Source organism: Diabrotica undecimpunctata, chromosome 3 (genome assembly GCF_040954645.1).
Source record: "Diabrotica undecimpunctata isolate CICGRU chromosome 3, icDiaUnde3, whole genome shotgun sequence".
NCBI lineage: Eukaryota > Metazoa > Arthropoda > Insecta > Coleoptera > Chrysomelidae > Diabrotica > Diabrotica undecimpunctata.
Window position 1 is genome coordinate 5,332,208 of NC_092805.1, and position 16,251 is coordinate 5,348,458.

The following is a 16,251-nucleotide window of genomic DNA, read 5'->3' on the forward strand; positions in this document are numbered from 1 at the left end:
GCAAGTAAATACGTCATCATCCCTGTCAGCTCCTGCACAAGTCTCATGTTCCCATTTTTTACAATTGCAGCATTGTATCCAGCCTTCTCCTTTTTTGTCTGAAGAATATCTATTGTTACAATAGAAGCATTCCTCATCTGCACTACTGTCACTGTTTTTAACCTTCGTGGAAGTATTTTCTTTTTTTACGGTTTTGTGCTTTAGTGACTTAATCTTGGTCTTTGAGTTAACATTTTTAACATTAACTTTTAATCTTCTGATAACTAGAGATGTCTCCAATTCTTCTTTATACGTGGTGCTTTTTAATATGACAGGTTTAGCTTTATTTTTACTCTGTTGCTTAATTTGTTTTTGCGGTGCTTTTGGATAGGGAACAACTTGTTCCGGAGAAAATAGACCTACACCAGTGCTTGTTCAGGGCATGTCCGTAAGCAAATCTTTAGAAGATTCATTATTTTGTCTTTCTGGAGTAACTTGTTCTTCGACAGGCTGGTCATTTTTGGATTGGCTTTTTTCGAGGCCGGATATGTTTTCTTCAATATTTGGCTTATGATCAGTAGGCAAAGCTGCAGCGAACATCTCTTCGGTAAAAACAGTACGATTCAGTGGAAAAATTCCTGTTTTTTGGAAACCATTAATGGCATTTAATGGAGTAGATGCTCGTAAATAAGCTTTTCCAAGTAGGTGAGGCACCTCTGAGATAGTTACACATCGCCCTGGATAATGTCTCAGCCACATTTCTATTTCTTGCGTATAAAATTTACTTAACGGATATATTAAGAAAACATCCAAGGGCTGCATCCTATGGCTCGTATGAGGAAGCAGACAAATTATTGTCACTCCATTTTCACGTGCTTTATCAATAATAGCAATATTTTGTGTATGGGTTTTATGGCCATCCAAGATTAAGAGAGATCGGTTTTCTTTTGATGATTGAGTGTGATGAAGAAAATGGTCAAACCATTGCATCCAACCAGATTTATCAATAACGACTAATGTTCCTGACGGTGCACCCTCTGAGAACTGCGGATCCATAGAAACTCTGGGAATTATGATCATAGGAGAAACAAATATTCCACTGGCACTCATGTAGATTACAGCAGTGGAAAGCTCCCCTCGTTCTGCAGATATTAGGGTGCCGACCTGTTTTCTACCCTTGACAGCAATCACTTTTGATGGACGACCTTGAACTGTTGTAATCCCGGTTTCGTCAACGTTAAAAATACGGGAGGGCGGAAAGTTCATTTTTTCTTGAAGAGGCTCCAAAATATAAAAAAAAATGATGAAACTGCTTCCTTGTTAAAACCTCGAGCACGTGCAGCTGATGTTGCTTCAGGCAAACGAAGCAAACGTTTATTCCGTTTCAAAAAAGCGAACATCATAGATTCCATATTCTTTGCATATGTTACCAATTGCTGCTCCAACTCTAGAGGAAATGTAGGCAGTCGGCTCCCAAGTAATTTAGAATGACTTGTTGCGGATTTATTTCTTCCTTTGAACCTTCTTTCCAATGTTGATTTTAGAACTCCATATTTTTTCAATGCTTTTAGAAATCCACAAGTTCCTTTTTCTAATGCTTCCAGAGCGCTGGCCATAGATTTTCAGACCATTTTTGACTCTCAGTTTTTCGTTGGTAATTTCTAGGCATCTGAAACAAAAATAATTCTAAGTTTATTCTTATATTACCCTAAACAAGCGTGAATATTTTTTGCTTTTAATAGTCTTTTATTTTTTTTTAAATTATGATTTTGACGTAACTATAGAATTTTCACATAAGGGGTAAACCGGGATATCCCATTTTACCTCACATGCTGTTAAAAAAAACTTACCTTGTATGCTCAATATGAGTTGGTTCACTCAAAAACTTATTTAGATTATGCGAAAGGCACTACACATCATCTCAGTTCAAAAATTATTTCAAAAACTTGTTTAAAACTTGTACAAAAATTGCAGCTTAAAACGTGGGACCCGAAAATTACATCAGTCACAAACGTCATTACGGCGTTACGTCAAACAAAACACATTCGTCTGAGCACGAGGTCAGGTGTTTGAACTACGGCGCGTTCGAACTACAAGCCAAGGCGCATTAGAAGAATGTTTTAAGTATTTTTCACCGCGGCTGACGTCATTGGTAGGCCGCTAGAGGCACTATCCCGTTTTACTTAAGTATCCCATTTTACCTAACCTTCCCCTATTTTATTTTTTAATGTCAACCACAACTTTTCAATAACATTCAAATCTGGTGACTGGGCTGGTGTTTTAATGACATTTTAGCAATTATAAAGCAACAAAGTACGAACCCTATATGACGTGTGATTTGGATCGTTGCCCTGATAAAACCGGTAATTGATATTGGTACCTATTTTTTGAGCCCTAGCGGCGAAATGCTGCCTTAGTATATCCAAGTACATGTATTGGTTCATATTCCCTTCAATAAAATTTTATCTACTCCTGCAGATGACATACACCCCCACAGCATCAGTTCACTACCACCGTGCGATACCGTAACTTTCATATTTTTGAATTTTAGTTCTTCATTCGGCTTTCTCCACACTGACATTTTGCCATCAGACCAAAAAAGTTTATTTTTGTTTCATCAGCAAATATTACTACATTCCAAAAGGTTAAATCTGTGTTAATATGCTCCCTAGCAAATAGCAATCTAATACGCCTATTTCTTTGGCTAATAAAAGGTCTATTTCTAGCGATTCAACCATGTAGGCTATTCTTTCGTAATATCCGTCTAATTGTTTCGGGATTACATTGATTTCAAAAGTGTCTTTTTACCTCACCTCGTAATTTTGGTACACTTTTTGTAGGATTATTTGCTATTTCTCTCTCAATCCATCTTTCCTCACGTTCGGTAAAAATCTTATTTAAAGCTAACCTTGATTTATTTTCAATTCTATTTTCATTCTGATAACGCTTAATAATGTGATGAACATTTAATTACCATTTTGGATATGTCTTTTTGGCTATATATAAATTTTTATGGCGAGTAATAATTAAATTTCTTTCACTAATCGTGTAGTTGGGCGATCCATTCTTAAATAATTTTGATATTGGTGGTTTAAATACTTTGAAATGTCAAATTAAGGATAAAAATATCTGCAATATGAATTTAATGCAAAGCCTATTTTGCAAATTTCAAATTGATATGTTATGTAATGCTTAATCTTAGCTGCATCGTTTTAGCCGTGATACAGAATACTGTAGTTTTGAACGACTTCCTCATTATTTTTCTTCGTGTACTAAGTAGTTTATCTGTCAATGTCACTCCGAAATTTCTGTCCTCCGAACATCAAAGGTTCCGACCAGAGATATGTCCACCAAGAGAGAGGATATGACCATAGAATAATCGAACACACATTATGTGTTCGGTTGTTCTCTGATATGAATATGTGTTCGGTTGTTCTCTGATATGACACTGTGGCAGATTGACAGTTAACCTCCAGCCACACATGGGTTGACTGTGCTACCGAAGTGAGGGAACGTCGACGGAGAAAAGAAGAGATCAAAGCAGCTGATGGCTGTCAGAACAGAACATGATCACACGATGAGGTGACAACCTGACAAGAAAAAGAACTCTTACAGTTTTCTTACTTGTTTTTAGTATGTAGTTGATCTGTGATGTAGTTTATTGTTAATAAATCAGTAAAACAGTTTAAAGTGTGCCCCGACTACTTTGCTTCCCGCAAACAGGCCACAGGTGTTTACACCTAACCTTCTTATCTATCTATATGGTATGGTGTTTACTTTAGAAATTAGAAATGAAGCACATACAATCCAAATCCAAACGATAAGAAATTTAAAAATTAATAGGTTAAAATCAGGTGTAATAAAATGGAAGGAAAACAAGAAATTAGCGACGAAACGTGTAAAATAGAAATAGAGTATAAAGAATTGGATGGCTTTAAATTTGAAATTCAGGAGGAATCCAATATTCAAAGTACACATTACACCAATGATTATTTCAACTTAAAGAAATACCCCATAGATACTGAAATGGAACAACATGGATATAAACTTAAGTCATTTGAAGAAAACCAAAACACTCAAAAAGGTTAGTGACTATGTATTTCTCCATATTATAATAGGAATAACTTTCCCAAGCCTCGCCAACTTTGGTCCCTCTATTAGCCATGCTAATTTGAGACATTACTACTAATCTTTTATTTATATAATAGGTCTATTTAATAATTTTTATTAGAATAATGGATTATAGGGAATAGTGGTTGATATACACAAAGGGAATTTTGCCCATTAAAATTTTGTTGTTTTTAAGGTGATATTTGTGTTGAAGAAATTGAAGATGACAGTGTTTTACCACTTGTCAGGTTGCCAATTTTTTTCATAGGTTTCTCTGTTTCAAAACATTTTAAATGATGTAAATTTACAGCTTTTTCACAATGTGAAACAAATTTTTTGACAGTTTAAAAAAGTTTAGTAATAGCACAGAATAATAAACAATCAGAATGCCCACTATGTCTGAAAAAATAAGTATGTGCAGATGGAATCAGACATGTTTTAAACTGAACCAGTGTTATTCAGTTCAGTGACATAGTGACATTTTATCTGGTGTGCATAGACAGTTTTATGTTTTGCATTTTAAGTCTGACAAAATGGCAGTGTTTTCTATTATTGATATACTCCATTTGCTTAGCTCAATCATATTTTGACAGATTCATTGTCAGAAACCTTCATCTCTATACCCAAAGACCGTTTTCAAAGATATAAATTATTGTTATATTTATTTTATTTGTTTATTATTAGATATTTATATAATCTTATATTATTTATTTTCTTTTTTTTTTCTTAATTTTAAAAACGGTCTCTGGAATAGAGATCGAACGTCAGTAAAATAAACATGTAAATAGATGTATTGTGGCCTACTTCCAACATTCTCCCTAAAAATACGGAATGGCACAAGCAAAAAGCCACAGAAAAATAAATATTACTATCATTTGTATATTTGAAAACGATCTCTTTATATAGAGATCGAAACATCAGTAAATTAAACATTTCAATTAAATATATTGTTACTTATTCCCAACATTATTTCTAATTATACAGAACGGCAAACAAAAAGCCATAGAAAAATAAATATTACTATCACTTGTATATTTGAAAACGATCTCTTTATATAGAGATCGAAACATATCCTAAAAATACAGAATGCCACAAACAAAAAGCTATAAAAAACAAGTAATTTTGCAGAGCTTACTGATGCTACCCGGCTGTCGTGGAAATTACGTTAAAACGTCTTTTAACGTGACCCGTCCTTAAAGAGTTACACAATGAAATTTTTTTAAAACACATTTTGAGACAGTTTCCACACCACCCCAAAGGTGTGTCTTGTGGCACGTTACTTTTTTTTAATGGGTGTTCGCCAAGAGCCATATTGTCCCATTAAATAAAATGAACAAAACACTTAAACAGTATAAAACAAAACAAAATAAAATCCTATAAAACAAAATAAAATTCTGTAAAAACAAAATAAAAATAATTTTTGATGTAACAAAACATTGTACTATTCTATTTAAACACAAACACTATACACACTTACTATGTTCTCGGTTTTTTTTTGTTTTTGGTTTTTTTATGCTGATCTTCCTACTAAACTATTAAAAAATATTATTCGCTGTCTAAATCTAAAGATGCAGTGCTGCTATCGCTGTCATTATCTTCACCCGGTGTAATTATCATTTGCTCTAGTAAAACTTCGACATGAGTGTCAAGTTCGGACATACGATGTTCTTCTTTAATTATGTGGCCTATACATTTAGCCCATTTCTCTGGAGTTACATGGAGGATTGGTTGAATCAAAAGTTCCTTAACTTTTTTTAATTTTTCACTCGCGCCCAGATAAGTTCAATGGGATTAAGTTCGCAATGATAAGGTGGTAGACGCAGAACTTTGATACCATAAGCTGTTGCAGTTTCATCCACAGCATATTTAAAATATTCACTTTTCCTTAACCATGTAATCTCAAGTAGCTGAATTTTGAGCATTGATTCTTCGTATGCAATCCCCTTTTCTACAAGCCATTCTTGAAAAAGCCCTTCCGCCATGCCGTCCTCGGTAATTGTTCTAGTCTACGGCTATGATATGGCGCATTGTCCATAACAACCACAGACCCAAGTTCCAATTTTGGTAAGATTCTCTTAAACCAGAGCTCAAATACTTCGGAAGTCATTTCTTCATGATAATCACCTGTTTTTTTCAACTCAAATTGAAGCGAACCATCATCAAGGAACCCTGTATCACTTCCTATATGGGTGATGATGTCAAAAGGATATTCATAATCTACTACAAGTCACACATATTTTTCTGCTCTGTTAATGATGTACAATTTAAGTGATATTTATTAGTGATTAATGAGTTGTTTGGTGTCAGAAAACCCGTAAAAGTTCAGACCCTATTAATCTGTAAGTTATTTTTCATATTTATTAGTGAATGTTCCAGAAATTGCATTTATTTGCAATTAGAAGCACATATTCTCCTAATTGAGTTCAACAAAAACTTAAGTACTCTTCATAAAAAGTTATCAGTACTTCTACAAATAATATATTTAGAAGATAGGCCAGTACTTGATCTAAAAATTTTTAAAATTTTTAAATATGTCATGCACAAAATGTTTGTTGGATGTCAAGGGTGGTGAATATTGGGTTTGTGATGGTTGCGACAAAAGGACTTCTACAAGGCTGTGCTACGTCCCCTACTCTGTTTAAAATATTCTTGGAAAAGACACTCAAACCATGGAGGAGAAAGTGCGAAGGAATGGGCATACCAGTAAGAGACGAATACCTATACACCTTAAGTTTTGCCGACGATCAAGTAGTCATCGCACAAGATGAAGAAGATCTCAGCTTTATGCTCAGAAAACTAGAAGAAGAATATAAAAACAACGGAATGGAAATAAACTTAGAGAAAACCGAATACCTAACAACAGAAAACAAGGATATGAGAAACCTAGAGATAGACGAGGGAAGACAAATAAATGGAACAGATAAATTCAAGTATTTAGGAACCATAATATCGAACCAGGGAACAACAGAAGAAGATATAAACAACAGACTGAGACAAACAAGAAACTGTATAAGACAACTAAACTCAGTGTTGTGGGATAAGAACATTACGATAAAGACAAAAAAGAGAATATATAACACCCTGACAAGAAGTATCCTGACATATGGGTCCGAAAACTGGACAATAAACAAGAGAAATAGAGGTAGAATAAGAGCAGTAGAAATGGAGTTCCTGAGGAGAAGCTGTAGACTTACAAAAAGAGACAGAATTGAAAACGCAGAGATTAAGCGGAGAATGGGAGTGCAATCAGACATAATCGACTATATAGAGGAGAAGAGACTATCCTGGTACGGCCACGTCAGAAGAGCGGACAGAGGACGCTGGATAAACAAAATCACAGAATGGAGCCCGATTGGAAGAAGAAAGAGAGGAAGACCCCGAAGGTCATTCAGAGATGAAATCGACGAGGCTATGGAGAAAAGAACCCTGCGAGATGGAGACTGGAATGACAGGGAAAATTGGAGAAAACAGTTGAGTGAAGGAAGACAGTGAAAACTGTGGAAATCCTTAGTAGTAGTAGATGGTTGCAATCAGAATATTCATCATCAATGTGCCAATCTGACAGCATCAGAAATCAGGGTGTTGGAGTTGAAGGGTAGAAGAGTCCTTAAACCTTTTTGCGAATCCTGTGAGGAGGGTATTAAAATGATTCCTATGATGAAGAAGCAAATCAGTTCTCTTGAACAAAAGGTGGAACAACTTATTGATAAAATTAGCTCACTAGAACTGCCTAGAGATAACAAAGCCACAGATCTTGACACCATCATCCAGGAAGTGGAGGAACGTAAATTCCGTGAAAATAATATTATTATTTATAACCTCCATGAAACCAACTCTAGCACAGCACCAGCAAGAATTGAAGAAGATATGAAGAAAGTTAAACAAACTTTAAGCGTGATCAATCCCAATATTCAAGTTAAAAAAGTCATTAGACTTGGTAATATCAAGAATAATATGTCACATCCACTTAAAGTAGTCCTTGAAAATAAGAATGTAGCACTATCAATTTTAAAAAATAAAAATAAACTTGCTGCATCCAATATTAAGATTAGCTCCGATTCCACCTATCTACAGAGAAAATACCTTAGTGAACTTCGTACTAATTTGGCAGATAGGGTTTCAAAAGGTGAAGAAAATCTTACCATTAGGTACATTCGTGGCGTACCAAAAATAGTAATCCAGAAAAAAAACTGAATTCCAGGGGTACCTCCCACATTGTGTCTAATGAACTAACAGTATATTTTCAGAATGTTAGAGGAATTAGAACTAAGCTTGGTGCTCTTGAAGAAAGTGCTGCTACAACTGACTATGATGTGCTTATATTTACTGAGTCGTGGTTGTGTGATGGTATCAGTAGTGACGAATTGGGACTTTAAGATTTTAATATATATCGAAAGGACCGCTCTCCATTAACTAGTGTTAAAGTAATTGGAGGGGGTGTCCTTATTGCAGTTAAAAAATGTTACTCATCGAGGTCTATTCTATTACCACATGCTCACTTGGAGGAACTGTTTGTCGAAGTTTGCACTCTGAATCAATGCTATATACTTGGTACAGTTTATCTTCCGCCTAATTCAGCCTTAATATGCTATGAGAATCATTGTATTAGTGTAGAATCTGTCTGTAACAATTTTCCTGAACACAAGTTCATTCTAACAGGAGACTACAATCTGCCAAACAGCGAATGGTACCATGATGAAAGAGGTGTCTGTAGTAATAATAGTAACACTGCTACTGATACTTTAGTTGATACTTTTGCATTTCATAACCTATTTCAGCTCAATCAAATCACAAATTGCAACCGAGTTTTACTTGACCTAGTTTTTGCAAATGATAATGAAAATGTAACAGTTGAAATTGCTAACGATTACTTATTGCCTTGTGATCGTTATCATCCTGCGTTATCAATTTCTTTAGCTATAAAAGATAATATGCCCGAGCTTCAATATGATAGTTTTGCCTTCAATTTTAGGAGAGGAGACTATGTTGCTCTTAATATGTATCTTGCTAGTATCTCCTGGGAGAACGTTTTAGGTATTTGCAGAGATATTAACGAAGCCACGGAACTGTTCTACTCCATATTGCAGTTTGGTGTCAATTGTTCAATACCACGTACAAGATTAAAAAATCCCAAATTTCCTCGTTGGGTGACTAATGACCTAAAATCATTAATATTTAGGAAAAAAATTGCTCACAAGGTATATAAACAAACAAATTCTTGGGACGATTATCTACTTTTCTCTTCCTTGAGAACCAAATGCAAAGAACTAAGCAGGTCATGTCATGAAATTTATATGTCAAACTGAATCTAGAATTAGTTCAAACGTAAAGCACTTTTGGAATTTTGTTAACAGCAAACGCAAAAATAATGGTCTACCAAACACAATGTTTTTTGGAAACACAATGCTTAATAATGGTGCGGATATCGTTAATAGCTTTGCGCAATGCTTTCAAAATATTTACAGAGCAAATGATGATGATTTAATACAGCCCATCTTAGAGTATGAGAAAACAGTGAGTCTAAATTCTTGTAATGTATCTATTGAAATCATATTTGAAAAATTAGCCAATTTGGACATTTATAAGGGCTCAGGGCCAGATGGAATTCCACCCATACTATTAAAAAAATGTAGATGTACTTTAACCCATCCCTTATATTTTCTGTTTTCTCATTCACTTGATTCAGGTATTTGTCCAAGTTTGTGGAAATCTAGTTTTATTGTTTCTATTCATAAATCAGGTGACAGGAGTAACATAGCTAACTACAGACCAATAAGCATTCTTTCTTCTATTCCTAAAATACTAGAGAGTATAATATGTGACTCTATTAAAACACCTTTATGCAATGTACTAATTGAAGAGCAACATGGTTTTCTTTCAGGTAGATCAACTTCAACAAATCTTTTACTTTTCACGCAATACATATCTGATGCTTTGGAAAGGAGACTACAGGTGGATGCTATTTATACAGATTTCTCCAAAGCATTTGACACTGTGAATCATAAATTGTTGTGTAACAAGCTTAAAACTATTGGATTTACAGGCAATCTGTATAACTGGTTATGTAGTTACCTAACTAGCAGAATACAACTTGTTAAAATTAAACACTTTCAATCTAGTGAGATCTCCGTAACATCTGGTGTTCCACAAGGAAGCCACTTAGGGCCTTTCCTTTTTAATATATTTGTTAATGACATTAAATCTCAAATTAACTCTAAATTTTTGCTATTTGCTGATGATTTAAAAATCTATAGAATTGTCGAAGACGTCTCAGATTGTGAGAAACTCCAAATTGATATTAACAAAATTATGGCATAGTGCAATTGGAACCAAATGAGCATTAATGTTGGAAAATGTCACTTTATTAGTTTCTGTAGAAGAATTAACAACCTCTCTTATAATTACATATTAGCTGAAGAACCACTGAAGGCTGTCTCAACTGTAAGAGATCTAGGTGTTCAATTAGATTCCAAACTAAATTTTTGCGCTCATTTTTTTTGCATAACATTAATTCCATCAGACTGATTTACATTTCCCTAGTAAGATCTGTTCTTGAGTATTGCTCAGTCGTTTGGTCACCCACTTATGAAGTCCATATAGCCAAGCTTGAAAAAGTCCAAAATAAATTCATTAGATACTTAAGTTTTAAATTACACAAACCTTTAAGCGACCATTCCTACTCTTCTTCTTCTAATGGCGCTACAACCCTTTGTGAGTCTTGGCCTGCTTAACAATGTTCTTCCATTCTGCCCTGTCGGATACTTTCCTTCGCCACTGCCTGATGTTCATGGTTTTAAGATCCCTCTCTACGTCGTCTATCCATCTTTTACGGGGCCTTCCTCTTGTTCTGTTTCCTTGGGGCTTCCATCTCTGGACTACTTTTACAGCTCGATTATCTGGCATTCTTTCTAGGTGACCAAGCCAATTTAGTCTTTGTCACTTTACAAATCTGACAATATCTGCGCTCTGCATTAGTTCATCCAGCTCGTGGTTCATTTTAATTCTCCACGAACTATCGCTGCATTGGGTTGGTCCAAATATCTTCCTTAGTATTTTGCGCTCAAATATTCTTAGTTGATTTTCATCAGTGGTTAAGAGGGTCCACGTTTCACATCCATATGTGACCACTGGTCTAATTACTGTTTTATAGATTCTCAGCTTAGACTCACGATTCAGTAACTTACTTTTCATTAAGTCTTTGTATGCATAACATGACCATGACCATTCCTACTCAGAAATTAGAAATACATTAAACCTTCCTAGGCTATCTTCCAGACGGATGTATGCTGATGTTTTGTTTCTTCATAAACTACTGAATTCAAAAATTAATTGCAATGATATACTGTCTCTAATCGACTTTAATGTTCCCTCTAGAGTTACTAGAACATCTCATAATTTTGCAATTAAATTTCATCGCTCTAACTTTGGTAGGCGTTCTCCGTATCATGAGTGTAACTATAATTTGACTATGGTTTTGAACAACTTCCTCATTACTTTTCTTTGTGTACTAAGTAGTTTAACTGTCACTGTCACTCCGAAATTTCTGTCCTCCGAACATCAAAGGTACCGACAAAGCTTTCGCTTCTTGTTGGGATGATGTATTCTGTGGTCAAACCATAACACTGGTACAAATTAAACCGTGGTTTTTAAGTAGTAAATAAAAGAAGATGTATTTCATATCTAATGATACATTTTTTGAGGTACTGAAAGTACCAGTCAGAACTGTATTTTATATAATGTGGTTTTGTCAGTAATATAATGTCAGTTAAAAGTGCCAAAGAATTAGTAAATTTTTGAAAAAAAAAAAAAAATTCCCACACCTGCCTAATATACGTCAAATATGAATACCTTTTTCGGCCCTTACTGGAATGATTTGTATGTATTCTTTAATGCTACATCATAAAAAAAATTTCATGCATATTTAAAAGTCGTTCTGGTGACTATTACACATATAAACACAGGTTTCTAAAACATGTTTATATCATTTACTATTTCAACTGTCTTCAATTTTATTATGCTTTACTTTGATTATTGAACTCATTTTTACTTATAATACTCAAATATTTATATTATAGCTGGTTTGTATTTTAGGTTACATCCAAGAAGATCACAAAATGGAAATTATGGAGAGACTAACTGAAGATTCATCTTACGAAGGAAATTATATGAGTCAACACTCTGAAGGAAAAACATTAAATAAAAATATGAAAGTTGCAACTGGACAAAGATCTTACAAGTGCGAAGTTTGTTTTAAGCAGTTTAATCGAGAAGCTTATTTGAAAATACATTTGAGAGTTCACACTGGTGAAAAACCGTACAAGTGTGAAATTTGTTTTAAGCAATTTAATCAAGCAAGTAATTTGAAACAACATATAAAATCCCACACTGGTGAAAAATCTTACAAGTGTGAAATTTGTTTTAAGCAGTTTAATCAAGTATATCAGTTGAAAACACATTTGAGAGTGCACACTGGTGAAAAACCGTACAAGTGTGAAATTTGTTTGAAGCAGTTTAATCGAGCAAGTAATTTGAAACGACATATAAAATCCCACAATGGGGAAAAATCTTACAAGTGTGAAATTTGTTTTAAGCAATTTAGAGAAGCAGGTAGTTTGAAAAGGCATTTGAGACTGCACACTGGCGAAAAACCATACAAGTGTGAAATTTGTTTTAAGCAGTTTAGTCATGCACATCATTGGAAAACACATTTGAGATTGCACACTGGTGAAAAACCGTACAAGTGTGAAATTTGTTATAAGCAGTTTAGTCAAGCAGATCAGTTGAAAACACATTTGAGATTGCACACTGGCGAAAAACCATACAACTGTGAAATTTGTTTTAAGCAGTTTAATCAAGCAGATCAGTTGAAAACACATTTGAGAGTGCACACTGGTGAAAAACCGTACAAGTGTGAAATTTGTTTTAAACAGTTTAATCGAGCAAGTAGTTTGAAAAGGCATTTGAGACTGCACACTGGCGAAAAACCATGCAAGTGTGAAATTTGTTTTAAGGAATTTAATCAAACAAATCATTTGAAACACCATATAAAGTCGCACACTGGGGAAAAATCTTACAAGTGTGAAATTTGTTTTAAGCAGTTTAATCAAACAGGTGATTTGAAAAGGCATTTGAGAGTACACGCTGGAGAAAAACCTTACAAGTGTGAAATTTGTTTTAAACAGTTTAGAGAAGCAGGTAGTTTGAAAAGGCATTTGAGACTGCACACTGGCGAAAAACCATACAACTGTGAAATTTGTTTTAAGCAGTTTAATGTAGCAGGAAGTTTGAAAAAGCATTTGAGACTGCACACTGGCGAAAAACCATGCAAGTGTGAAATTTGTTTTAAGCAGTTTAATCAAACAGGTGATTTGAAAAGGCATTTGAGAGTACACACTGGCGAAAAACCATACAACTGTGAAATTTGTTTTAAGCAGTTTAATGTAGCAGGTAGTTTGAAAAAGCATTTGAGACTGCACACTGGCGAAAAACCATGCAAGTGTGAAATTTGTTTTAAACAGTTTAGAGAAGCAGGTAGTTTGAAAAGGCATTTGAGAGTACACACTGGTGAAAAGCCTTACAAGTGTGAAATTTGTTTTAAGCAGTTTATTCTGGCAGGTCAGTTGAAAACACATTTAACATTGCACACTGGGGAAAATTCTTACAAGTGTGAAATTTGTTTTAAACAGTTTAGGGAAGCAGGTAGTTTGAAAAGGCATTTGAGACTGCACACTGGCGAAAAATCATACAACTGTGAAATTTGTTTTAAACAGTTTAATGAAGCAGGTTATCTGAAAAAGCATTTAAGAGTACACACTGGTGAAAAGCCTTACAAGTGTGAAATTTGTTTGAAGCAGTTTAATCGAGCAAGTAATTTGAAACGACATATAAAATCCCACACTGGGGAAAAATCTCACAAGTGTGAAATTTGTTTTAAGCAGTTTAGAGAAGCAGGTAGTTTGAAAAGGCATTTGAGACTGCACACTGGCGAAAAACCATACAAGTGTGAAATTTGTTTTAAGCAGTTTAGTCATGCACATCATTGGAAAACACATTTGAGATTGCACACTGGTGAAAAACCGTACAAGTGTGAAATTTGTTATAAGCAGTTTAGTCAAGCAGGTCATTTGAAAACACATTTGAGATTGCACACTGGCGAAAAACCATACAAGTGTGAAATTTGTTTTAAGCAGTTTAGTCAAGCACATCATTGGAAAACACATTTGAGATTGCACACTGGTTAAAAATCTTACAACTGTGAAATTTGTTTTAAGCAGTTTAGAGCAGAAGGTAATTTAAAAAGACATTTGAGGGTGCACACTGGGGAAAAACCTTACAAGTGTGAAATTTGTCTTAAGCAGTAACACATTTGAGAGTGCGTACTGGAGAAAAAATGTAAAATTTATTTTAGACATTTGTTAAAAATGCAATAAAGAAAAAATAAATGTAACATTTGTTTTAAGCAGTTTTCTTAACATTTAATATGAAACTTCATATAAGATTAAATACTGGAGAAATTTCTTTTAAATAATTTGTTGCAGTCTATAATTTTAAACAACTTACATGGACGCAAACCTTAAATTCTTTTTGCTAACTTCTTAATTCTTCTAGCTTCCAATTTACTTAATTTATATCTTTTACCATTGCTAGTAACCTGTCTGACTGATCCTTACTTCTTATTTTTACTGGTATTGCAGGCATCTTTTTTATTTCTTGGAAAAGATTCCATTTCGTCTTTATCAACATTTCTTTTTCTCTTACTACCATCATCGGTGGTTGCTTCACTCTACATTTAACTGTTTGGCTCTACGTTTTACTATTGACTCTACCGCCAACGTGACATCATGAAAAAACTCAAGTCAATTGAATTTATATATTTGAATTTTGTTATTTCATACTTTCCTTTTGAAAAAAACTTTTTTTGAGATATGGAAAAGGAATACTACAAACATACACATATTTTAGTAAATGACAAAATAATTTATCTATATTATATTTGCTTAACAGAAAAGTAGAATATAAACACTAGGGACGCGTGATATATTCATTCCCAAAATCTAGAGATGCTGAAGAGGTATCTACTTGTTACAAAATCACTTTTACTGTAACTGATTATATACAAAAGCGTATCAAAAGTAACAAGTAGAAACTCTCAAGTAACGATAATCTACACCTCTAAATAAAGACGCATAATTTGCAGTTTTAACAGATATGGATTCAGTAATCCTTACGAATCACATTTATGTCTGTTGAATTTAATTATATAAATATAATTTTTACTTTTAATAGCTCTATATATGTGTGTGTTGGTATAATTATAGTGTTGGTTTATAATTATAGTGTTATTTAAATAAACTTAAAACTGTGAACATTTTTAAGGTGTTTGCTGTTTTCTCTCAACTTAAGTAAGTAAATTTAATATTACTTTGACTCTATTATAATAATTATTATGGTGATAAAAGGGTTGCAAGTGTCAGTCCATAATTGAAAAGATATATTAAAAAGGTCAATACTCACAATCTAATATTTACTTTCAAAGTTTTACAGAAGCGATCGGTTTCCAGGCTTTCAATATTTGCCTCATCGTCAGGCCCAGCAAAGAGTTTGTTTTGTTAAAAACCAATAATATAGATATCGCCAATAAGAAGTTTTCCGCTTACATCCAGGGTACTGTCTGTCTTCATCTTTTTCTTATGACACTATCATTGTAGTGAGGTGATAATATGTTGATCATTATATACGTATGTAAATAAAAGGTCTTACTAGGTAAAGAGATTTAGGTCTTTACCTTGTAAGAACCTGTGACAAAAACAACAAAAAAGGACATCATACTGCATAATACCTATGTGATTTTCTATCTTCCATAAGTTTTTAAACTATATAAAGTCAGGATGTGGCAGCTTATACTGTATGTGTATTTGTCTTTAACTACTTTTAATTTTATTACAAACCAGAAGATAATCCTACCTTTTTAATAATAAAAAAAACTTTGACAACAACATATATAATGATCAACATATCAGCTCACTACAATAGGTTTGTTTCTGCAGTAGTTGGAAACGGTTTTACAACGCGCGAGTTTGCGCAGTAAAATAATTGTGTTCGTGCAGGTTTAACTTCAAACTCCAACTGTTTGGTCAGATGTTCTTGCAGATTTGTCGACCG

The 16,251-nt window shown here is 33.9% G+C and overlaps 1 protein-coding gene across 1 annotated transcript; it reads left to right on the forward strand.

Annotated features, from left to right (window-relative positions):
• Positions 1 to 3,521: 3,521 nt before the first annotated feature.
• On the forward strand, positions 3,522 to 14,548 carry LOC140436388 (uncharacterized). Its single transcript, XM_072525147.1, has 2 exons — positions 3,522 to 4,063; positions 12,181 to 14,548. Exons 1-2 carry the CDS (start codon positions 3,844 to 3,846, stop codon positions 14,328 to 14,330), a joined length of 2,370 nt encoding a protein of 789 aa, XP_072381248.1. The 5' UTR covers positions 3,522 to 3,843; the 3' UTR covers positions 14,331 to 14,548.
• The last annotated feature ends 1,703 nt before the right edge of the window (positions 14,549 to 16,251 follow it).